The sequence below is a fragment of the Canis lupus genome, chromosome 15 (assembly GCF_048164855.1).
Source record: "Canis lupus baileyi chromosome 15, mCanLup2.hap1, whole genome shotgun sequence".
Taxonomy (NCBI): domain Eukaryota; kingdom Metazoa; phylum Chordata; class Mammalia; order Carnivora; family Canidae; genus Canis; species Canis lupus.
Genome location: NC_132852.1, coordinates 44,154,118 through 44,179,773, shown reverse-complemented (window position 1 = coordinate 44,179,773; position 25,656 = coordinate 44,154,118). Strand labels below are relative to the sequence as shown.

At 48.0% G+C, this 25,656-nt stretch overlaps 1 protein-coding gene and 1 long non-coding RNA gene across 7 annotated transcripts in view; both read left to right on the top strand.

The window, feature by feature from the left end:
* DPP6 (dipeptidyl peptidase like 6) overlaps positions 1-25,656 on the top strand; it is an 826,229-nt gene that overhangs the window by 340,421 nt on the left and 460,152 nt on the right. The window contains exon 1 of one of the 4 annotated variants that reach the window (XM_072776860.1): positions 16,280-16,658. The exons of the other annotated variants lie outside the window; for them this stretch is intronic. Within the exon in view, the coding sequence (XP_072632961.1) occupies positions 16,602-16,658 (57 nt within the window). The 5' untranslated portion in view covers positions 16,280-16,601. Of the gene's footprint in view, positions 1-16,279; positions 16,659-25,656 lie in introns of those variants that run through there. 4 annotated transcript variants of the gene reach the window in all.
* LOC140604997 (uncharacterized) overlaps positions 20,263-25,656 on the top strand; it is a 105,539-nt gene continuing 100,145 nt past the window's right edge. For 2 of the 3 annotated variants that reach the window (XR_012007789.1, XR_012007790.1), the window contains exon 1: positions 20,263-20,317. This is a non-coding gene — a long non-coding RNA (uncharacterized lncRNA). Of the gene's footprint in view, positions 20,386-25,656 lie in introns of all 3 variants that reach the window. The other variant, XR_012007793.1, reaches the window with a different exon arrangement.

Genomic DNA, 25,656 nt, shown 5'->3' with positions numbered 1-25,656 from the left:
GGCACCTGCCGTCTTCAGGGATTCCTCACAGTTGGGGAGATGATGGATGCCTCGCCACCCACCTGCTAGGTCTGAGCAACAGTGACGTCCCTTGTAAGGGCCTGGTATAGCCTTCCACGTGGAAGTCATGATTCACAGAAGCAGTTTCATCTGTCTGATGAATCCCTCCACGTTTGCTCCCTGCAGGTGGCAGAGAGGAGAGCCTCTGTAACAGCTCACATTTCAGCAAATATTTACTTCACACCTACTATGTCGGCACTGTTTAAACATGCTGCTGGCTTTCTGATGGACACCCAAAGACATAGAGCTCCACACAGATGGGGTGAAGTGACTGGGCAAGGAAGATCTTCAGCTGGAGACACAAATGCAAGTGGAGGAAAGAATGATGGTACAGCTTGCTGTGGGGTCACTGGACTTCCCCACTCCAGGGCTGACCAGGTCTCGCCGGGTTGTGCTTTGCTGGGGTTCAGTTCAGGGAATGTGCCAGGAGTGCTGACCTGTTTGAGAAGGGATTGCAGGGTCACAGAAAAGGGTGCTTCAGGTGAGACGATGATGCTGAATAGAAGCAAATGAGGGTCCCCTGGGAGGTGGTATAGTCGGCTGAGCATCTGGCTTGTGGTTTCGGCTCAGGTCGTGATCTCAGGGTCATGGGTTCGAGCCCTGTTTCGGGCTCTGTGCTGAGTGTGGGGTCTGCTTGAGATTCTCTCTCTCTGCCCCTCCCCCTGTTCTCTCTAAATAAATAAATAAATAAAATATTTAAAAAATATAAACAAGGGACACCTGGGTGGCTCAGCATTTGAGCATCTGCCTTCGGCTCAGGGCATGATCCTGCAGTCCTGGGATTGAGTCCCACGTTGGGATCCCTGCATGGAGCCTGCTTCTCCCTCTGCCTGTGTCTCTGCCTCTCTCTCCCTGTGTCTCTCATAAATAAATAAAATCTTAAAAAAAAATAAATACAAACAGAAGCAGATGGAGGAAAGAGAGGGTGTGAGCCCTGGTGAAGGAAGCTTATTGCAGCCAGGATGCCTTAGGTGATGGTCAAGCGGCTGCAATCAACTGAAGCAGGTAAACCTCCCAGGGGCTCAAGAAACCACTGTGCTCCAGCTCCAGGTGGAGTGTGAAGAAGCTCGGCGTGGGGCGCCCTGCAGATGAAGGTCACCAGGCCAGCCACAGAGCCCCTCCGAGCTGAGTGACAACCCCAGATCTGAGGCTCGCGGCCACCAACCTAACTAACTCAAGGTGGAAACCAGAAGCACTGGGGCCACCGACGTGATTCAGTCCGCACATTTCTTCACTGGCCACAGACATTTAGGGAGCACCTGCTGCATACTGAGCACTAGGCAAAGTGGCACACATGTAGCAGTGAACAGGGGGCTAGGGCAGGTGACAGAATGGAGCCCAGAGGGCGGTGGTGACTCACCCCATCTCGCACACCCTGCCCTGTGCACGCAGTGGATGGGCACCAGCACTCAGGTGGCGTCTCCCTCTCCTTTTGACCCTGGAGGGCTCCACCAGCATCCGAAACTTAGCTACTTCTGTTGGCTCCACAACTGTTCCAGGGTCCCTAGAACATGCCGTGAATCAGGACTCAGGGGTTGTGCGGGGCACATAGTACTTGGTCCTTTGGGGCTGCTGTGACAGCAGTGCAACCTGGGTGGCTTGTGAACAACTGGTGTTTATGTGTCCCGGCTCCAAAGGCTGGAAGTCCAAACCAAGGCACCAGCACATTCTGAGTCTGGCTCACAGCTGGCAGTCTTGCTGCTGTGTCCTCAGGTGGTAGGAGGGAGAGGGAGCCCTCAAGGGCCTCTCCTGTAGGGACGCTGATTCCAGTCCTGGGGGCTCCATCCCTGTGACCTCATCACCTCCCAAAGGCTCCACCTCCTCACACCATCACCTTGGAGTTAGATGTTAACACCTGAATTTGGGGGGGGGGGTGGACGTTATCGCTGGTCTTCCATGGGTACAGAACCTCGATGTCCTAAACCCTGACCTAGTCTTAGCCCATGAGCCACAAAGACGAAGTCCCTCCAAACAAGGAATCGAGGAGAGCCCTCAGGTTCTCAAGTATAATAGTTGGAGAATATACAACACGCGGTAGAATGACCAGCTGGAGAGGATGTTGAAAAATAAATGAGATGTGATCATTGCAATTTATCCCAATCGTTACAGAGGGGCTCATGAGGAAGCTCCACATGGGCACATCGCAGGGCCAGGCCAAGTACAAGTGCAATGTGAAGGCAGGTAACAAAAGTGTGTAATGAGCACAGTCCCTTGTTCCAGGCCATCCAGAGAATTAGTCTGTGTTGCTGTGGCCAAATTTGGTAAAAGAAAATGGATGCCATCTTATTGGTCAATACATTCTTTCAATCTTACCTTAAGAAGCAATTTTATTTTTTTTTTCTTTTTTATCACTCCCTACTGTTTTACTTCAGGCACTTGGTGTTTTTTGCTTCATTACTGCAAAAACATCCAAACCAGGTGTCTCCTTCCTACTTCATTTCCCACACTTCATTTCTTTTGCTTTTGCTTTTTTTTTTTCTTTTAAGATGTTATTTATTCATGAGAGACACAGAGAGAGAAAGAGGCAGAGACACAGGCAGAGGGAAAAGCAGGTTCATTGCGGGGAGCCCGAAGTGGGACTCGGTCCCAGGACCCCAGGATCATGCCTTGAGCTGGAGGAAGATGCTCAACCACTGAGCCACCCAGGCGTCCCCCCCACACTTCATTTCTAACTGTAGGTCTGCTCATGACCTCTTATTGCCAAATTTAGTTTCAGTTGCCTACAGGACAGAGTCTGCACCCTCAATGAACAAGAGCCTTCCCACTCCCTACCCCTCCACACACGGCACAGCACACTCAGCTCCTTATAGCCCATCAAGAGAAGCGTCTGCACCTTACTACCCTTCCTTTGTAGAGATACCCCACTTGCCAGGTCTTTGTCGCTGGTCTCCCGGGGCCACCATCCCAATGGGACTTCTTACAAAACCCTTTCTAGAACCACAGATCTCCTGCTCCTGCTGAACACCCTTGCCTCCATGTCCACCTGGATATTCTCTTTCTCTGTGTACCTTCCACAAGCCTCAGAGTCCTTCAAAGCCACATTGTGTGATTTTTGTTTCCCTAGTGTCTGAACAGGACCTGGCATTTGGTAGATGCTCAATAAATGTCTGGGAATTAAATGAGAGACAAAAAAAAAAAAATAGGTCACCAACCAGGGATTTAGTAATAATCCCCTGTTTTTAAGTGGAGTCAAAATTCAGCAAGTGGAAAACAGTGCTGGGCTTGAGAACCTGAACCAGTTTGCAATCATTCCCCCCAGCAAAACCTACTGTAGGAATGCCACCGAACCCCTAGAATGAAAGGGTCACTGCAGTGGAGACCCTCAGGACTTGATCTGCATCGGGACCTCTGACCTGCCCCTCTGTGCCACCAGACGCTGGGTTGCAGACCCACTAATGCTTGAGAAAAGGCTTCTGAGCTTATGTAAATTCCAAAACACAGGCCAGCGCTGCTTTGACAAATTACAATTAAGGTACCTCAAAGTCACACTCAGGTCATCTCTGGATGAAATTAATTACTATAAGGATGCACCCCGTCCTATGCCAGAAATGGGAGCTGGGAAGTCGTCACAAAGGAAGACCACTCCAGGGTCCAGCTGCTCCCAGCAGTCAGGCCCTGCTTCCTTCCTTCCTTCTCTCAGCTGTCCTCAGCAATTGTCTGCTCTTCATGCCCTCTGCCTCTACACGAGCCTGCCAGCCTGGCTGCTTCACTGCAGCTGCCCTGTTACCGTCGAGACCCCATGTGCTCTCTCCTGCAGCTTCCATCTGACTACTCACCACTAACAGACTCTCCACTCTTCTGAGTTCAGGTTGCTGAAAGGGAGAATCCTCTTGTCCTGACTCCCCTCTTCCAGTGGGATTGATGGCCATACGTTGGCTGTCTGCTTATGAGGCCACAGACCATGGTCCAATCACCCATGACATGGTATTCCTGCCTTAACCTACAAGGAATACCCGAAGGGGGCTTCCCCCCAGAGTAAACCTAGTGATGGACATTTAGGTTTTGCCAACTAGCACATAAAAATACTCCAGGAACAGAGAACCTATTTCATCCTTACCACTCCAGCATCAGAGAGTGTGTTAGACCCCATTCCTTTCTGGAGGTACAGCATAATTCTAGACTCATCAGAAGACCACACTCCATCTGAAGGCGAGGAGGGTTTCTGCAAGCTGCCGAGGAAGGTGGAGGAAGAAGGTATCTCTGAATCTAAAAGGGTTTGTTCTGAATTTCTTCAAGTGAGTCCTTTTGGTAGGGTAGGTCTGTTAACATGACCCGTTGACAGATGAGTTAACATAGAGACTGGGGTTGTCTTACCTTGACTGTATGTTTTAGTTTTATGAATGATACCAACCATGAAGGTTAAAGACATAATTGTGATTTTGAAGCCTTGGTGAAGAAAATATATCCAAATCAGATCCTTAATGGCTCCTCCCTGCAAATTTTACTATATCAGTTGTGTTCTTTTCTGCCTGTCATCCTACTTGGGGTGGTCTTTGAGAAATCACCAGTCCTGTTGCAGGGTCAGTCTTGCATCCTTCTTAGATGTGTTCCAAACCAGGCTCATGTCCTGGTGGACTCTGTTCTGTCCGAGGATGGTCTTTCTTTGCCAGTATTCATCTGAGCATCTTTGTAAGAGACCTACTTAATCATGAAAGTTAATTCACTCCTGGTGTGCTTTTTTCCCCCCTCTATTGTGTGAAGTCCCTTTGGAATATTCTCTCTCTTGATTTGGCATCGTGGCATATTTTGTAAATGGAAATGTTGCAAACGGGGAATTACTGATGGTTGGATTCTGAGGCTGATAGTTGCTGCTCTGGTGTCAGTTTGCAAAGGCTTTGGAAGAAGTAGGGGTGCACAGCAACCTCAGAAAAGGAGAGAAGCACATTGGAATGGAAAGAAACCATTGTGTGGACAGGCACAGTTTCTGTTTTGACTTTTCATAGAACATAGAGCATCTGCTTTCCTATATTTCACAATAGACTCCACTTCACCAAAGTCTCATTAGGTAATAATACCCTTACTAAGAGTTCTAGCTCCTTGGGTTTTTTTTTTATTAAATTTTATTCTACTCTCTTAATGCTGATAGACACCATAGGCGATAGAGTAAGTTAATTTCATGATGTAAATCTTGTTTCTTATTCCTCTTAGGGGGTGGTAGTTGTCTTCATGTGGTGGTTTTGTGTTTGGTAGCGAGTTATCTTTTCTGCTTCTTGTGGGGGCTGGTGGAGATCTGACTTTCCATTCAGTCCCTCATCTATTATTTCACATAAACTCTTTTATTATTAGTGTTAGAAGGTGGGGGAAGGACAGCAAAGCATCTCCCAAAGTGAGAAGGCATTCTGAGACCGGCAAACGAAGAGGCCCCTCCATAGATTTGATGCAGAGTTTTATTTGTGCTCATGCACTGCCAAGGGGTGCACGGCAGCTGCATAGTTCATCTCTGCAAAGTCTGGACCTCCCTTAGTCCACAGATGTTACTGAGTGAGGGGACACAGGGAAGGGCACTGCTGTGAGATCAGAGGGTCTGCATGCACCTACCTCACAGCTACTCCTTTATCAGATATAGGGGCACCACCTGTGTGTCAGGAAGGAGGGAAAGACCACATTATCTCTAACGGATTCCTGGGGGGCCCAGACAGGCCTCCCTCCCCATCCTGGCCTGGGCAGGCATTTCTGAGGTGTGTGTGTGTGTGTGTGTGTGTGTGTGTGTGTGTGTGTGTGTGTGTCAGCCTCTGGGGAACGGGAGCATGTGGCCCCAGGAGAAGTCACCTGTCGGACAGGAACAAGATAGAGGCTGGGGATGGGGTCGGGGTCATCCTGGCAGTGCTCCCTCATGTAGGCTGGGCCCCAATTCCTTTTTTATTTCCTTAAGATTTTATTTATTTATTCATGAGAGATAGGGAGAGGCAGAGACACAGGCAGAGGGAGAAGCAGGCTCCCTAAGGGGAGCCTGATGAAGGACTTGATCCCAGGACCCCAGGATCACTCCCTGAGCTAAAGGCAGATAGATGTTCAACCACTGAGCCACCCAGGCATCCCTGGGCCCTAATTCTTAAGGACCTTCACTTAGCTCTCATTTTTAGCAGAGGAGGCTCTTACAAAAGATGCCACGAGGCACATATGATCTTTGGTGCCCACTTGATGAACCGATGGAATCTCTCTCCCTCGCGGTCTCCACTTCCATTTCTGAAGTGTCGGAAGTCTTTCTTTCCTTAGTGGTCACTGCTCCCCCTTTCATCCTTCCTCCTTGAGAGCTGGTCCTCTGCAGGGTGGGACCCTGTGGGCCCCAAACTGTGCATCCTCCATCCAATGAGATGGCAGCTCTCAACCAAGGAGAAAGAGGTGGAGGAGCCCTGGCTGGAGGCTGGATTGGGGGTGGGTGGGCACAGAGTCCCGTGTTCTAGAAGACTCTCTCACCCCCCAGGGCATCTCCGCACTCAATCCGTCCTGCGCTCCTTGCCTGGGTTTGCTCCCCGCTCCCAGGGTGGCCCGTGGCCCGTCCCATGTTTCCCTCTCTCCGTTGCGTCTGCTGTGGCCATGGGGCCCTGTAAAGCTCCACTCTGAGTGCAAGCTTCTGTCTGCATCTCTGTGTCTATGAGTTACTGAAGGGGATGACCCAGTTCTGGCCTCTCTTGGCACATCATGTGGAGGGGGATTCTTGTCCTGCTGGTTCAATCAAGATGACACTTAAGTTTTCCAAAAATTCCATCCCCAGCACGTTATTCGGCTGCTTTCTCTGCACACTGGCACCGGGAATGCAGACAGGAGCAGACTGGCCCATAAGGTGCTCTGTCTGGCGAAGAGAGAAACCATTTGTTGAGGCTGTAGTCTGTGTCCACTGGCTTCAGAGTTTATCTGACTTCATTCTGACAGCATTCTACAAGCCATTGACCATCGTGTCCTTATAACAGCTGGAACCTGGGATCAGCAGCTTACACAAAGCCAGAAAAGAGCAGACCTGGGATTTGCAGACACACAATTCTGACCCCAAAGCCATTCCTTTAGTCGATGGCAGCACTTCCTCTTGCTTTGGTCCCGCCCCTTTGGAGACACTCATAGTGGGGCCAGGCGTGCCAAGGAAGCGGACAAGGCGTGAGGATGAGGACTTCACTCACGCCAACCTGGCACGTAGAGTGTGTGTGATGGGAGGGCAGTGGGGCAAGGGGCCGAGTCCACGGGGAGGTGGGAGGTGGCATCCAAGGCATGTGAGGATGGGAGGGGTAAGGGCTGGCGCAAGTGCTAGTCTAGTCCTTGGGTAGAAGATGTGGTTTCTATGACTCTCCTTTGTTAATGCCCTTGCCTTGAGGATGCCTTCTGAGAGAAGCTACCAGGTATCTTAGCTTATCATTGTTTATATGCATCCAATTCTCTGTGGCTATTTAAATGTCATTTATACTTATCCCCAGAGTCAACTCAGATGTGTTTTGGCAAAGTTGGTTAATAAGGATTTCACTGACTGATCCTTCCCTAGAAACCTTCTGCATTGATATGCTTATTTATTTATTTGGTGTTGAAAATGAAGCATGATGGGGCGCCTGAGGGGCACCTTCAGTTGGGTGACCGATTCTTGGTTATGGCTCAGGTTGTGATCTCAGGGTTGTGAGATCAAGCCCCACGTTAGGCTCTGCACTCAACATGGAGTCTGCTTGAGATTCTCTCTCTCTCTCTCCCCTCTCTGCCTCTGTCCCTGCTCATGTGCTCTCTCCCTCTCAAATAATAAAGCTTTAAAAAAATAAGAAAAGAAAATGAAGCATGAGAAATGAAAGATCTCAGGAGGGACATTTTACATCAGACATGTTCTCCTATCCCTCCTGACCCCAAATGACCAGGCCCAGGCCAGAAGGCAGGGAGGTGAGCAGAGGTCCTGAAAAAACAGAGAGGATGTGAAACCCACACCAGGATTGTCCAGGGGCCTCTTCTGGGCATCTCTGTCCTGAAACACCATTTCAGGCAATGTGGTGGTGCAAATACCTGAGCCGCTGTATGTTAACTAAATAACGTGAGCACATGATCCACACCTGGCACCAGACTAGGGCTGCATGAACAGCCCAGGACTTTCAACGAGGGTCATTAGAAACCATAAACAAGGCATCTGTCGAGCCTCAGTTGCCAAGGTCATCCTGGTGCATGAGGTGCCAGAGGAGGAGCAGACTGCACTAAGCAGTGACCGGCAGCGGATGTGGCCGACCTGCGGGGTGCTCTGCGGCCATGTTCAAACGTGTGAGATGGTCCAGGGGGAGGCATGACAGGCAAGGCCACCTGAATGGAATAAAGCTACTTTGGGGAGGAAACACGAAAAATTTAAAGCAAAGTTTCCAAAATGTCACACTGTGGAATTGAGGCTGCCGCCTAAAAGCTGGGGTGCGAAAAAGAAAAATAACTTGCCATCTTCAAGAAAAACAGAGACTACGTGTTGAAAGGATTTAGAGAACAACATGATACATAATAATAAATGACATGCATTTAAATAGAAAAAAGTAAATAAAGCAGGGTATGGACATAAATGTGAGTTGCTTTATTTTTTTTTAATTTTTAATTTTTAATTTTTTTTGTGAGTTGCTTTAAAAGCCCTTTTGTGTTACGGCAATTTTCAGAAATTCAATGACCAACCCGGCAACATCCACCTGAAGTCAAAGAACCTTCCAGCAGGCATGTAACTTCGGGAATACCTAGTTGAGAGTGTGGCATGCTTGCCCAAGAGGAGGTTTGACTCTGGTGTGGGTCCACCCCGGGCGCACTCATCAGACCAAGGGTTTCTATGACCTCAGACAAACGGTCCTTCTCTCAAAGCCAATTTCCTTCGCTATCAATAAAGAATTAAGGCCATGGTTCTGGGGCACCTTGGGAGGGTTCCAGGAGATGGTACGGTAATAATGCGGGGCTCCCGAGCACTCCCACACACTTTGTTTGGACCTTCTCCATCTGACTCACAGGTGAGGGAGCAGAGAGAGGCAGAGGAGGAGTTCACAGCACCGTTTCATTCATGGGTATCTACTCTCTTTCCTCCCTGCCATCAGCAAGCATTATATTTCTTGATGGGTACCTTTTAGTTTATATGTAGTTTTGCAGAACACATATTTTGTAGGAATGCATTTTTTGTTAAAGGGTTTTATGGTTTCTATGTGCATGCATCTGCTTTGTGTATATATATATATTTATGTAAATATAGTCTTACATATATGTGTATATATGTGTAAATATGTACAGTTCTTATTTTTTTTTGCCTCATGCACTGTATTCACCAACCGTCCACGCTACTCTGTGTGCATGTTATCTTCTAATCACTGCTTAGCATTGCCAGGTGTGCACCAGTGTGTCCCACACAGCTCCTCCACTCCCCCTACACCCGTCTCCTTGTACTTTCTAAGGCAGGACCCAAAGGGATTTATGTGTTACGAGGTTCTTCCTCCTATGACGCCGTGAGGCCATGAGAGAAGATTTCCTGCCTTATGTACAAGGCTCCCAGCACCCAGTAACTTCTCAGTAAATGCAGAGCTGTTGACTTCCCCAGAGGCTGGAGACAGTGGCTCAGGCTCTGCCTCCTGCGGGGATTTTAATCCCCGGAAGGGTGATACCCATTCCTTTATCTTGTAAAGGTTTGTGATCAGCAAGGGAAACATTTTCTAGAGGAAAAAAGAGTTGAAAATCACTCAAAGATGATGTATAATCGAATTCCCTTGAATATACCACATCATCAATTTATCTGAACAAATATTTTTGAGCACTTGCCCTAAGTGGTAGAGGTATGGATTTGACAGACCGCTGGAATGATTTCAGTGTTCGCTGAATCTACAGGAGATTCCTGCTTCTGGGACACTTAGACCCGTCCCATGAAACTGCCGTGGATTTGGAGAAGACGCTGTGGGATGTGCACACGGTGTGGGGGGAGCAGTGTGCTGCACGAGACAGGAGAGGGGCTCTGATGGGCATGGTGGGAGGGGAGCTGTAGGCTGACACTAAAACGGGTTAGGTTTCTCTGGTTTCTTTCCTTTTAAGGGGTTGGGGAGGTGGTCTCCTTTGATGCTGGAAGTTTTTTTCCTATTGAATTTGGGATTCCATATGAATCAATGTACCTTTAGTTGGCAGGTAACAGACTCACTCCAGGCCAGGGATCGATAAACTGTGCGGAGGGCCACACAGTAACTATTATACTTCACAGGCCACATGGCCTCTGTCATGGTGTCACTTCTGTCACTGTCATGCAGAAGCAGCTGTTGGATGCTACGTAAGCAGATGGGTAGAGCCTCATTCCAATAAAACTTTATTTAAAATATAGGAAGTGGATTGGGTTTGGCCCACGGGCCATAGTTTGTGGGTCCTAATTTACACGCTCACCCATTTACTCCATCAACATACATCTAGCAGGTCTGGGACGCCTGGGTGGCTCAGTGGTTGAGCATGGGACTTCAGCTCAGGGTGTGATCCCGGGGTCCTGGGATCCTCCATCGGACTCCCTGCATGGAGCCTGCTTCTCCCCCTGCCTGTGTCTCCGACCCTCTCTCTGTGTCTCTCATGAATAAATAAATAAAATCTTAGAAAAGAAAAAAGACCTTCCTTGACAAAGAGGGAATTCTAGAGGCCATCTCCAGATGGCCTTTGACTCAAGCTGCAACCTTGGCTCTTCCCTGGGTTTCCAGCCTCCTGGTCTGCTCTGCAGACTTCAGATTTGGGAGCCCCTACAATTGAGTGAGGCAATTCCTTAATATATAAATAATATAGAATAGCATATTATATATATAGTATCTTATTGGTCCGTTTCTCTAGAGAAACCCAGTCTTCAGGAAACTTACCCACAACCTCCCTCCCCCTTGGTAATGCTCCGTGTTTACTTTTTATTTATTTATCTTTAAATTGCTTCTTTGGATCTCCGCCGGGCTCTCCAGGGAATCATACCTTGCTGCCCACATTTTTTATTTTCAGGGAATTGTAAGTTAGAAGTAGCTCCTCTTACAGATAGTTAATGCTGAAAAATTCAAAATCTACAGAGATTCCACTCCAAAGACATTCAAATCTCTACCGTGCAGCAGCAGATCAGCCCATGTGCCTGTTTCTGTAGGTGGTTTTGCCATCTGCACGTAGTAGGGATTTGGTGAAGCCTTGCAGATCAGGTGTGTTTTTTTTTTTAAGGTTTTATTTATTTATTCATGAGAGACACAGAGAGAGGCAGAAACACAGGCAGAGGGAGAAGCAGGCTCCCTACAGAGAGCCTGATGCAGGACTCGATCCCAAGACCTCAGGATCACGCCCTGAGCCAAAGGCAGGTGCTCAACCACTGAGCCATCCAGGTGTTCCAAGCAGGTGGTTCTTGATGCAAAGCTGTTTTAGCTGATGGGCTTCTGGGGCAAGGTGGACAGACATCAGAGGAGTGGGAGATGGCATCAAGCTGCAGAGGATCCAGGCCTGAGAGTCTGCGAACAAACCTAATTAGCTGAGCCCGTGCCAGTGCCCTAGTCAGACGCACCTGGCACGGGGAGAGGATCCAGGCTAAGTCGGCACGCCCACACGAAGATGCCTCTCTCCAGAGGCACCTGCAAAGGGCTCTTCTGCCTCAGGTCCATTCAGTGAGGCTGATGGCAGATATGAGACACTTCAAACAGCCCCGGGCCACAGTGCAGGAGGGAACGGGAGGGAATAACAGGGCAGGACAGGCAGCTGGTGGAGGCCCCGTTGGCAGGCAGGCCTGCCTTGCGCTCTGCTTAGGCTCGAGCTGCCTGCGCCCTCGCATGCCAGTGAAGAGCTGGTTGGCCGAGAGTCAGGCACCAGCATAGTCCTTGCTCAGTGCATTTCGGCTCCCCCAAAAGAACCCAGATTCAGAGTGGAGGTGTGTCAGCTTGCAGATCCTTCTCTTCCTGCCCCCTTGGCCCAGGAGCACTCATCCCCAGAAAGCAGAGAAGGTACTGCTGTACACTTATATATGCAGCAGGTTTTGATCACACACCTGGATCTAAGTGCCCACTCTGCCGCTTACTACTGACTGTGATTTTCGAAGAATTTATGAATCATTTTCAGCCTACTTTCCTCATAAGTAAAAGGGGGCTAACAGTAAATGTTATAACTCTGTCCCCCCGCATCCATATTATCGAACCCTAGCAGACAGGACCTCAGATATGTGACTGTATTTGGAGATGGGTCTCTAAAGAGGTTAGGTAAAATGGGATCACTGTATGGGGCGGGGGGCTTTGGCCCATCTCACAGGGATACTTATAAGAAGAGCAGATGAGGACACAGACATATAGAGGGATGAGCGGTAAGGACATGGGGAGAGGATGGCTGTCCACACGCTGGGGAGAGAGGCCTCAGGAGGAGCCAACACCTTGATCTTGGACTTCTTGGGGGTCCAGCACTTTGAGAGAATAAATCTCAGCTGTGCCAGCCTTCCATCTATGGAACTTGGTTGTGGCCCTAGCAAACAAATACGATACACATCTGAGAGATTTTTAAGGGTTAAGATAATATGTAGAAACTTCTCAGTGTGACTCCTGGCACATGGACTGCTTAGAGTTTTCAACAGTCTGCTCGTGAGGCCTTCAGGGCGGTGCAGTATGGAGATCCTGGGCCCAAACTGCCCAGGTTTACATCCTGTCTTGGCCACTTAGTCTCTGGATAACCACGGGGTTCTCCCAATATCGATTTCCTTTTGTAAAACGGGGGAGATAGCAGTGTGTGCGTGTGGAGTTGCTCAGGTTGGGTGTACTGCACGCAGCGCAGTAACAGGTGACTGCTCTTACTGTCATTGTTAGCGGGCGCAGGTAGGCACCGTCCCTTTGCTAAGTATGCATGACATCAACCAAATATTCGTGGAGGAAGGTGCGGGGAAGGAGTGTGGGCAGGTGCCTTTTGGGGTTCTCCTGTTCCAGCTGGAGTCTCCCTTGACTCTTGGACTTATACTTCCCACCGTCTCTAGAATTTGGAAACCATAGTATTTATATGTGATGCTTTCCCGAAACTTATCTATAAATTCCTTTTTTAAAATTTTTTTTGTTTTTGATCTGCACTACTGTGGGGAGGACAGTGCACACTGGTTGTTAGCCTCTTCTCTGACGGAGGAGGTTCAGATGGGAGTGCTGATAATGCACAGGAGACTTTAGTCCCACTCTCCCTGGAACTGGGTCTCTGGATTTGGAGTGATACCCACTTTCTGCAGAAGGATAAGCATCAGCAGAGTGTCCTCTGGAGGGATAATGATTTTTAAATATGGATAAACTGTGGCCCATTGTCTCTGTGTTTTAAATGTTGCTTGTCATGAGAACATATAACACAAGATCAACTCTTTCCACAGACCGAGTGAGCACAGTTCTCTACAAGCACCATGTGGCACAGCGCCTCTCCAGAACGTTGTTGTTTTCCGTAGCAAACATTTCATACCCAGCAATTCTGTCTCCACCTCCCTGCAGGCCTAGCAACCACCATCCTGTCCTCTGCTTCCAGGACATGGACCGTTTCAGATTCCTCATCTATGTGGAACCACCCAGTGTTTCTCCTGCATTTGGCAGGAGAGCCTGCCCTTTCTCTTTTAAAAGCAGTAAAGTCAAGTATGCAGAAAAGTCAGCTGCCTGGGGACTTGATGCCAGAAAATCCCAGGGCAGGGTTCTGGGTGGCACAGTCTGGCCTGGCCCTTGACCCGTGATTCTCTAGCTTTTCCATCTAGCAGCTACAGAAAAGAGATGGGATGAATGGGGGGGTGTGGGTGCTGGGAAGGCTGGCCAGGCCTGCACTCTGGGGATCTCATGATCTGATGCCAGCAGGAGACTCTTTTGAAGTATCAGGTATAATCTTGCAGATGTAGGTGAACTTTGCTTTTAGCCATATTCATTTTAGATATAAAATAATACATAAGGTCCTTACTGAGAAGTAAGATGGAAGTGCCAGAGGGGGGTTTCATGTCCTCCTCCATCACACAACCTAGCACACCCAGGGTACAACTCACTCTCACTAGGTTAGACCCAGGGCTCTGGAAATGGTGACCAGGGGGCAGGGCCCAGCTCCCTTCACTTCTCCTTCTTCTGTTGTTGTCTCTGTCCTTGGATATCCATGCTGGGGAGTGGTTCTGGCCTCTGTGGATTTGCAACGGATCCTTTCAGAGATGCTAACAGATGGTGGGTTCAGATTTGATCCCCCTCTGGTGTTTCACTCAAGAGGAAACTCTGGAGGACAGACCAGCTCTGAGATGCTCAGGAGTGAGACTGAAATAGTAAAAGGGTATTTTGCAGCTGAGCCCACTGTGGTCCCGGTGTGGCCACTCTACTTCACTTCTCACTGAGTTCCCCCCATCCCCGCTGCCACAGCCACTGGGGTCCAGGTACATGGGGAAGAATGGCTGCTCAGCTCTTTTCACTGGGTCTTTGCTGCTGGGGTTCCCAGGGCAGCTTTGCTTGCCAACCTCATGATGCTGGAGTGGCTTCCGGAGGCCAGGGATGTGACCAAGTGGGGTGCGCACCCTCCACTTAGGAGCCTGTAGCTGTAGGAAGACGCCCCCGCGAGGCTTCTTGGCCTGGCACGCTCCTTGCAGCCAACGCTGATAGTAACTCACATTCAAAACCAGTAGCAGGACTACAAAGAGTTAGACAGGGATCCACACCATTGCTGTTCTCACCCTGGAAATACAGTGTCCTGTGGGGAAGTTTAAACAAAAGCAACAAAACAAAACACAAACCAGACCTTTACTGTGTGATGGGGGTTTAGGTGGGATTTTCCTTTTTTTTTTTTTTTTTTTTTATTCTTAGGTAAACCATACAAACTCCCAGCTGCCTATATTGATGTCTTAGAATCAGTGCCAAGTAAATACTTAGCCCAGAATTAAGTTCAGGCTGTGGTAGAGGTGACCGGGCAGTTCTGCCATGATCTGGATTCATCTGTCAATTCCAAAGGATACGGTGCCTTGGATTTCACAAGTGTGTTTATTTTTGTAAAGTGACTAGGGGTCAGGGGTGTTGGGAAGGAATTGAACAAGAAACCTACTAGGAAATAGCTTTTTCATGGAAATGCACCTACTTTGTCTTTGCTCAGATGCTGGGCTTTACAGAGATGCAGGAGGAAGGACTTTCTTACTGACAGTATTTATTAGTGCTGAGTGCAGGGATGCTGTGCTCCCCCAGGCCAGTGAATGCCTGTGGCCTGAAAGCCTTTGGGTGGAGGTAGAAGATCTGGCCTGGAAGGAGCTAGAGAGCACTCACAAAGGGCACTGCTCACACACAGGGGCAGCCCAAGCTCAGCAGGCTAAGCTGGTCTGTGTTTCTGGAAGGCCACAGGACATTTCCACCTGTAAACTAGTGGATAATCAAGCTTTACTCAGAGCTAATCAGCGCGGCCCACATTGCATTTCTCCTCCGCCAGCCAGCTTGTGTCCCCCCAGGGGCAGGGGTGAGGGGCAGTGCAGCAGGGTCCAGCAAGGTGGCAAGGAGACCAGGCAGGGACAACAGGACTGCCCTGTCTGTCCTGCTGTCTCCTTGAGCTCAGGACTCAGCAGGGAGCCTTGCTCCTATAAGGTCACCCCAGATGCTGTGCTCCTCTTTTTTTTTTTTAATTTTTTTTTTTTTTTAATTTTAACCGACAGACACCCTTGAGGTTCTGGTTGATTTTTCAGAGAGAAACCGGAGATTCTTTGAGTAAAAAGAGGAAACGTAGTAAGTTTCTGAATTTGAAGGAAAATAAAGGCCAAGATTCCCACATCTAGCACGCCTGCAAAACCCACCGGGCAAACGGGAAGGATGCCATGCCTCGGTGCCCACCGACCATCTGCCTTCTCGCAAGCACGGGCACTTAGGTGACAGAAGGGAAAGACACAGCCCATCTCCCTTCTGTCCCCTTAGCGGCCCCCTTCCGCGTCGGCGTCCCGGTGTGACCTGCTGCCCAGCACGGCTGCTGCGGGGGCACAGGCTCGGCCACCTGGGGAGGCCGGGCGGCGAGGGCGAGGGCGAGGGCGAGGGCGAGGGCGGGCGGAGGTCCCCAGGCCCCGGGGCCGCGGGCGCCCCCGCCGGGTCCCCTGCCCCTGCCCCCGCACCCCCTCCCTCCTCAGCCCCCTCCCCCTGGCGTCCCCTCCCGCCCCTGGGGCTCCCTCCCCAGCTCCTCCCCCTAGCCCCCTCCGGCCGCCCCTCCCCCGCAGTCCCCCCGCCCCCTCCCCACCCCGGCGCCCCCTCCCCAGCCGAGCAGAGGCCGGAGCATGCGCCGTGCGCCGCGGGAGGCGGGCGGCGGGCGGGAGCGGCGCGCATCACTCGGGTCCCCTTCCTGCACGGCGCCGCCAGTTGCCGGTTGCTAAGCAGTTACCATTGTTTCTGTGGCGATTGCGGAGGCTGTTGCTAATTGGAGAAGCCCCGCTAAGCCGCAGCATCTCCCCTGTTCGGATCCGCTCTCGGCTCCTTGCATCTAAAGAGAAAACTAGGCTGGTCTACCCACTCGCCCTCCCCCATCCTCCCCAAAATAGCCGTGTGATTTCGGAAGTATGGACTAAATCACTCCCCTCCCCGCCGATCGGACTCCCGTGGCTCGACTCACCGTCAGACCGCTCCTGCCCCTGTGCGGGTGTGCGCCCTGGCCAGGGCATCATGACTACAGCCAAGGAGCCAAATGCTCCGGGGAAATCCGTGCAGCAGCAGGAACAGGTAATGCTGCTTTCTGGAGTGTGCCTGTGCGTGCGTGCGTGGGGGATGTGTGTTTCTTGAATGATTTTCTCTTAGCGATGACTGTCCTCACCTGAGCCACAAAGCCAGAGGTGAAACAGGCACTGAGCAGAGTGCAGCCGGGGTCTGCCTTCTACCCTCCTGACTTCTATTTTTGCAAGATCCCCTGGTCTGTCCATACTGCAGGGCTCGGGAGCAAGCATCTGGCGAGGTAAACTTGGTGTGGGGGCACCTCTGGACAAAGGCCTCTTTCGGCACCAGCTGCCTGATTATGCATTTGTCAGTTGTGAAGGTTTCCAACTACTTTGTAATTCGGGGGGCTGGGGCAGGGAGGGATGGAGGAGAGGGGCGGCCCTTCCTCAAATTTCAGTGTATTCTGACCCTCCAACAGCACTTTGATCTGGTTCTAACTCAAGTCTAAAAAGGATACATGAGCAATGTTGAAAGGACTTTTCTTTGATACCTGTGTCCCTTTTCTGCTTCTTCTCCTTAAGTATCTCCGAAGGAGTGAACAGATTGTTGCTCATCCTGGGCATTTAGAGGGGGCACACTCTCCTCACTAGGAAAACTGCCCGGCTGGGACCCAGTGGGACCTCCATCAGCACCAGCTGAGAAGTAGCAGGCCTTGAGGGGCTGGCCGAAGGTGGCCAGGACCGCTCGGGTGTCCCCATATGGCACAGGGTGTCCGCTCACCCTGCCGCTCAGTCGGGCCTGCCATCTGCAGAGGCTCTGAGCCTCAGGCTCAGGAGTGAAGGGGAACCAGCAAGCTGTGTTTTACCACTCATGTAGATATTGTAATTCCCTTCTCGAAGATCGTGAGGGTTCTTATCTTTTAATCACTGCTTGGTTCTCCTCAGGCAGATCATTAAAATAGATCCTGGGAGACACCAGTAGATTCCCAGAGCAGTTTGCTCAAGCCTGGTAAATCAACAGCATAAGCTGATCTCTCCGATTTATTTCAGGGGTGTTGTTAGCCACCACTTGCTAGGATTTGGGCCAAGAAACGAGAGCCCATTAGAGTTCAGGAAAGCAAAGAGCCTTTTCAGGGATAGTGTGTGATGGTCTCGACATCAGCTATTCACAGACAGTATGAAGACAACTTTGGATCTGTATTTAGTGGGAGATTTTTTTTTTTTTTTGTCATTTCCTCAAAGCCCATTTTTTGATTAAAAAAAGAGAGACCACTTTATTAGTAGTATCATCACCATTACCATCATCTAAAGAAATTAAATTCAATTTTAATTTCTTCTGGGCAGAAGATTTTATAAATATAGAAGTCTAAGAATCCTACATTCACTAGGAGGGCTCGTGTGAAGGTTAATGCTTGCTGTAGCATGAACACTGGGAGGTTCACAACAGGCGAACCAACCCTTACTCCTTTTAAAAAATTCTACAGAATATTTGCTCAAGAAAAAAAGATGTCCACCCCAAATTACCATCCTGTGACTAACTGGGCTTCTTTTTATTCCAGTTCTTCTCCTCGCTAGGTATAAAACAAGTGTGCCTTGGGCTTGCAGGCTCCAGCAAGGACTCGGGTAGCATTTCTGACCACAAGACAGTGGCAATGATTATGGAGAAAGCACACTGCTATGCATAGATCCGAGCCCAAAGGTGGACACTCAGAAGCCCATCTGCATTATGTAGAAGAAGGCCCACGGCTCCTGTACAACTTACTCACACTTCCCTCTACATGTCAGGAGGGTGGAAATAGTTAATTAGGGTGTGGGTTTTGGAGAATGTCTAGGGTCTTGTTTGATTTTTGTACCTTTTAATCATTGGGACCCCCCTATCCTTGCCCCTGGGGCCATGGTGGAAGATGTGAATGGGCAGAGCGAGGAGGGCAGAGGCGGCAGTGGCCGTAGGGAAGAGTCAGGAGGCCCTCTTCCCATTCTCAGGCATCTTCTTGACCCTGAGAAGGACAGAGTGCCCACCCTGTGAAGCAGAACAAATTGATCAACAGCAGGACCAGGGCAGGAGAAGCAAAATGGGATGGAGTACAAAGATCTCACATCTAACATTAATGCACCTGTAGGGGATGTTGGCTTAAATCATAATAAACTGCTCAAAACACAAAGAGGTAAATAAAATACTTAGTCATGAAGACTATTTCTTCTTCCTCCACCATTTATCAGTTTTTGAAAGACATTTAAACTCTGTTCTGTGTGCTTAGACTGCAGAGCTCTGAAGGAGTTCTCCCATTCTTTATTGCATGTTGTCCTTCGTGCTAGTGGAGCTGTGGACATAGGTGGGTGGGGGTTTATAGGGAGGCCAGGACAGAGGGAAATACTTCAACAATTTTTTTTTTTTTTTTAAGAAAGAGAGAAAGAAAAATAAATGCCGGTTTGTGGTTTGGTTTAGTTTTTAGATTAGGGATCGTTTAACTGTATTGACGGACTTTATGGCAGAGGCACCTTATATCTTATATTGGGAGGCATTAATCTGAGGATTTGGATTTTCTGTGGCCTGCTATTTATGTCCAACACTCTTTAAAATTTATTTGGTTATTGCAATAGACTAACACTTAGTTCTTAGCAAACTAACAGAAGTATGGTACAGTTTCTTACCTACCTTGGGAGTTGGAAGGTGGGTAGCACCTGGAAATAACTTTTGTTATTACCAAGGATTAGTGTAAATTAATGAAAAACGAATCTAGGAAAAGATATAAAACCAAATTATTTTACCTATTAATTAGAGATTGCTGATTTTTCCCATTTGTCTGGCTAAAAGGCTAAAACACATACTAAATATAGAGGAATATGTAGAAGTTTTTTGTTTTTGTTTTTTGTTTGTTTTTTTAAAATGCTGTATAAACACATTCAACTCAAATGGGGAATAGACTTCTAGAAGACCACTTCCCTTTCTCTTTCCATTTGCCAAAATTTATTTTTAAGTGAGGTATTAACAGTCCAGAGATGTTTGGAAACAAAATATCATTTAAGCTGAATGAACTGAATTCATCCTTTAGCTCTAAAGCCAAGTAGATTGTAGATAGGCTCCTCAGGAAAAACCGAATCCATTCTGGCCAGCACCCTACCACACCAATGTACCCGGAGTGAAACTTAGCAGGTGAAGGAGAAAAAGCTGAGGCTGGTTTGGTTAAAATTTATTGTATGTTCTCAAATGAACTAAATCCTTCCTTAGAGAACCAAATTAAGTATTTTCCCCCCTGAAGTAAAAGCACAAATTTATTTTAAAATATACAGTCTTCATTTGAAATGACTTAAAATTGAAAAGCAGTGATCAGTAATACTGTTGAGAGTAAGAAAAGAGAGAAAGATAAAATCTCGGTGCTACCAGTGAACCAGGACACATTTTTGCTCAAATATGGAGCAGGGATGAGTTTTTAGTGGCAGATTCTGGTGTAGTGTGAATGGATACATATGCGTGTCCATGTGCATGTGCGCCCACACACAGGCCTCATGTATCACAGAATTGGAAAGATGCCGTAAGTGCACCCCAGGATCAGGTTCACTTCTCAGGAATCTTACAAATAAATGAGAATATGCCTTTTCTTAAAAGATCTCCAGAACACCTCCTTCTGTGTTCTCTTGCGGAACCTGGATCTTTTGTTCTGTGTTCAGTTCCAGAACCTCTGTAGCTTCTGGAGCCCTGAGAGCTGGCTGTCTGATAGCACTGGATGTGTAAGAGCTCTTTTTTGTTGCTTTTCACTATTCTCCGAGATGCACAAGGCCAACTATATAGCCCTGAGGTGTGTAATCACCTATTAAGTTAGGAGCCCCAGGATTTAGTGTAGATTGAGAGGTTAAATTATTTACCCTTTGTGATTATAATGCCGTTGCAAAGAGTTTTCTGAAGTGACTGAGAGCCCCAGGATCTAGTGTAGACTGAGAGGTTAAATTATTTACCCTTTGTGATTAGTATATGTGCTGCCGAAGTGAGCACCACCCTTTGTGATTATAATGCCATTGCAAAGAGTTTTCTGAAGTGAGTGAAATTTTGTAAACAGCACATTCTGTAAAGCAGACATTAAAATGCATAGAGATTGGAATTCTAAGAGAAGACACACCTTTCCAGGAGGACACATGTGATGATGACCCGGGAGCGGGACTTCTGACATCTTCTGCCCAGTACTCTTTGCATTCAATCCTATTGCTTGCCCCATAGTAAAATCAGATACTGAAACAAAGGAGCTGGCTTTGACCATCAGGAGAGTTAAATTTTTTATGAAACTATGTTACAGGGAAAGTCAATGTGAAACATCCATAGTGAAGGTAGGAAATATCAGAAAGGGAGACAGAACATAAAGACTCCTAACTCTGGGAAAAGAACTAGGGGTGGTGGAAGGGGATGAGGGTGGGGGGTGGGGTGAATGGGTGATGGGCACTGAGGGGGCCACTTGACAGGATGAGCACTGGGTGTTATTCTGTATGTTGGCAAATTGAACACCAATAAAAAATAAATTTATTATTAAAAATAAAAGAAATAGTAAAAGGAAACCCAGAAAAACAAGATTCAATATTAGGAAGTGCCAACACTGACTTACTTCTGAGGTGGTCCTTCCACAGCTCAAAGAGCGGCAATGGATGCAGTGGTGGTACTAGTGCACATTAAGTTTTATTCTGCTCGTGGTCTAAGTCATGTAAGGCCCTCTGGACAAAAAGGAGACTTGAAGGAACAGGACAAGAGTCAAAACCATAGGTTCTTAAGATTGTGGAGAAAGTTATCTAGGTCTCTGAAGAAAGAAACATTCTGGCTGCCAGTTGGGTCGATGTGTGGAAGAAGAGAACTCAAAAATCAGGCATCCTAGCAAGAGCATGTGCAGAATGAGATGTGCATGCTTAGGATCTCCAGGTAGGTCCTGGCGAGGAGGGGCAGTGGCCAGGGAGAGGACCAGGGGTGCAAGAGTGGGGAGCAGCACAGTCTTTGTGCAGAGGAAAGGTGGGACTGGTGTGGTGCTCTTCTTAGAGGAGGTGCTCTTCTTAGTCTTATCCCCAGAGAGAACAATGTGCAGTGAGGCAAGCAGCTAGCTTGAAGCCATAATCTACTTTGCTCTGGTGGTGACAGAAGTTCCCGTCTTCTGGGATGCAAGTTATGCCATAGACTAAATGAGGTCCATAAGCAAGTGTCACTCAAGAGGCTATGTGAAAACCCAGACAATCCCACATTGCCTGTATGCAAGGCCCAAATTCAAAACAAATGGAAAACAGATGACTTTTCTTTTTGAAAAATGGACATGTCATATTCTCATATTCTCTGGCTTTGAACACATTATATTACATTATACTGACATCACATTGAAAGTGATCCTGCCCCTCACTCTCACTACAGGAACTACCATGGAATGCTTGCCCAAGACCTTCAAACGCTTCACAGAGAAAACCTGAGGGACTTAGAGGGTTGGAGGAGGCTGCCCACTAACCTTTCACCAAAATATCATCCCCTCCAGGATGCCCATGGACAGTGTGAAGATGCTCGTCACTTGCAGTGACAAATGCCCACCATGTTTCTGCCTCATTGGGAAGTGCAGCATTATGATTTTGGTTCTGCACTGGGTATTTTTTGCCCACTCTCGTGAGAAAGGGCGGAACGAGTCGGTTCATCTAGGGTTCCGAAAGTTAGAACCCTTCCTTCTCTGAGGAAGAGATTCTAATCTGGGGAGGAAGTAGGTGTCCATAAGCATATAAAGATGGATAGTTGTTTGAAGCCCTGGCTTTCAAAAGATATTGCGTGGAGGTTGTGTCTTCTTGTTTCAGATATGGCTCAGAAAGCCAGAATGGACTGAAATGTTTTAATTTCAGGTCTGGGGTTTGGTTGCCTGGTGGCCTCAAAGCGTAGGAATGGGAACCACATCCGCTGGGTAGAATGTTTGTTGTAACACTGCAGGTGGCTGACATTCTCAAACCCTTTCTGCCTGGGGCCCTGCGTACCCCGTGAAGTGGGAATGGAGAGGGAAGGGGAGATGGGAATCGTTCAGGGAAAGTAGCCCCAGAGGTTGTGATCTGATCTAGGAAGTTCATTCCGAGTCCTCCTTGTCCCTCCATCTGTTGTTAGATTTTAAGACTCCTTCGGGCCTCATCCTGGGGCCTCCAATCGCTACTAGGACCCGCAGCAGTCCATTATTTGCTCACAGCTGACCTTTCAAAACCTTCACGTGTGCTCCGCCACCTGGACCTGGCTAGATGCCTGAGACAAGCCAATCCCTACGAAACATTTAAGGTTGTCAGTTGTAATGCGCTACTCACCTTGAGAGCATCCATAGCTTGAGCAACAGCTGTTGGTGATGAAACCCAGCAGAGCCGTGAATGGCTGGAATTTCCGGTTCAAAGTTATAGCACAGCCAATGGAAGAAAAAACAATAGGATGTTGTCTCACAATCATTAATGACAGATTAATTAGAGGTCAGGGTGAGGACAGTGTTGGCAACCCCTGAAATCACTGATAGGTTGCCCGTGTCCTGTTAAGTACCTCTTATTTCTGCATTTACATTAGATCTGGCCTCTTATCACTCGAGCCCCAAATAACAGACACTGTTGCAGCTTTTGGCTTCCAGTTCCGGGAGGATTTTGCGGTAATGGAGTAGAAATTCACAGCAATCCCTTCTTAGGAAAAATTGCCATGAGCGCACACATTAAGTCAGTGCTGGGGGCCAACTGTGATAGGGGTGTCCATTTATTTTTAATAGTGGTGGCTAGGGTGCCGTAGGATCCAGAACCCGACCCCCACCCCCCCACGGCTTTAGAAAACGTATTAGTGATATACTCGAGTCTTGATAATAGACTTTTCCATGACAATTTATATATTATCCCTTTACTAGTATCTGATCAATGTTTTTAGAGATTTAACTTCCTCCGCCAGAACTCAAGAAAAACCGCTTTCCTCCCTCTGAAACGGCATGAGACTCTGAGCATCATCTTAAGCTGCTACGTTGTTAATTTGGAACACTGGCTTCTAAAAAATGTCCGTGGGTGTGCCTGTGAGTGTAGGGAGGGGAGCCGGACCAAAAGGCACCAGTGCAATCTGCTCGATAAAATGGGGAGACTGGTGGTGGGAATGAGGGGGGGCACTTTCGAAACATTTTTGAAAGGTCAGAGTCTGTGCTCTGACTCGCTCGAATGATTCCCCTTGAATGTAATGGGAATTCATGCTCTGGGAAGGATAGATTCAACCCTCCAAGTCGGTTACCCACAGCAAGATGAACATCACAACCCCGAATTCGAAACATACCCTCTTGATTTTCTCTCTAGAAGTTAACATGCAGCAGAGCTACGTCACGGTGGTGACGTATGTTTTAAAATTAACGGAAGAATTTACTTCTCTATGTTGAAGAGGCAAGTTTTATTCCCCATGTTCGAATATTGGCAGTTGTTATGGGGTTTGCTCAGGGAATTCTGAAATATGACACTTGCTGCCTATCCTAAATCAGGTCTTCAAATGGGAGAGGGAAGGAAACATATTTTTAAATGTTAATAGCCCGCTTGATCCCCCATCCACTTATTAGACAGATGTCGGATCAGAGAAGGATTTTTATTTTGATGAATAGGAGACATAGAAGAGAAGCCAAATGGGAGAGAAGGAAGCTGTCTGGGACGGCTCAAGGTTGGGAGGGCAGAGGGATGGATCCCCAGGTGTGCTCTTGCAACCTGTGGGACAGGACAGGGAGGACCAGCGCTGACAGGAGATGCTTCTGGAGAACAGGAAATGCTTACACGCGAGTAGTTTGGAGCATGGTGGCCTGGGAAGTACAACCCTGGAAAGCAATGGAGAGTTAGTGGAATTCTGGAAGAAAGAAAAGAAATCTGCACTTAGGGCAGATTTGGGGGAATATACGAAACTGGAAGAATGGCCTGGATGTAAAAATGATACTTTGTGAGGGTGATTGTTCTTCTAGGTATGTTCTGACTGCCTGAGAAGAGTACTGGAAGCCTCTAGTTTTCAAAGAACTTAAAATGGTTTGTGATGCCCCAGATAGAATTCAAGTTTACTTAGAAGCAACAGGTACTTTATGGTATCGAGGTACATACACACATATGACTGTTAACATGTGGATAAATAAATGCAGTATTACTTGAAGCAGCTTGAAAATTTTCTAAGACTTGATATAATTAGGAAACCTGGCTCTGATTTTTGAAAAAGGAAAAAAATGCTCCATCCCTCCAATTCCACATCATAGGGTACACAGGTAAAGAGTGAGAACTTTGGTAGGCATGAACTGATCTGTCCTTGTTAAATATCATAGCCTTAATGCCTCAAACTCTCTTGCTGCATTTTATGGAATTTATCTCCTTCTTACGAGGATGGGGTGGACACTTTCCCTTCTCGACAAGAACCCTCTTTTCCAGAAAGTGGGAGAACACCAACTCGGTGGGTCTTCCTCCGGCTACCTGAAGGACCTGGGGCGGATCTCGGCTGAGGCCCTACCAGGAATAATGCTCATCACACTGGTGCTTTTTTTTTTTAAAGATTTTATTTATTCATGAGAGACACACACACACAGAGGCAGAGACACAGGTGGAGGGAGAAGCAGGCTCCATGCAGGGAGCTCGATGTGGGACTCGATCCCAGGACTCCAGGATTACACTCTGGGCCAAAGGCAGACGCTCATCACTGGGCAGTGTTCTGTGCTTAAATGTTCTCTTCAAAGCACCAGTGTGCACAGAGCACTGCTCTTAGCATGGACATTTCAAGCCATCATTTAGCAAGTACTTAACTACGTGTGTTGATATCACAATTATATTTGAATGGATGTTTTTTCCAGCATCCGGTGAGGGCTTGTGTGTCCATTCTAAGATGGGTTAGTCTAGAGGATCATAGAACATTTGACGTTTAATGCATTTTACAGACTATCTATCTTGCCCAGTGATTTTTGGACTTTTGTTTTAGTAACAAACCTTTTTTCCAAAGGGAATAAGTCAAATTCAACGTGTAAAAGAGGTGCAAACCCCCTAATGGCCCCCAGACATGTCAGCAGCAGATACTCCCCAGTAGTGGGCCCCTGAGACATGTTAGCAGAGCACCCCCT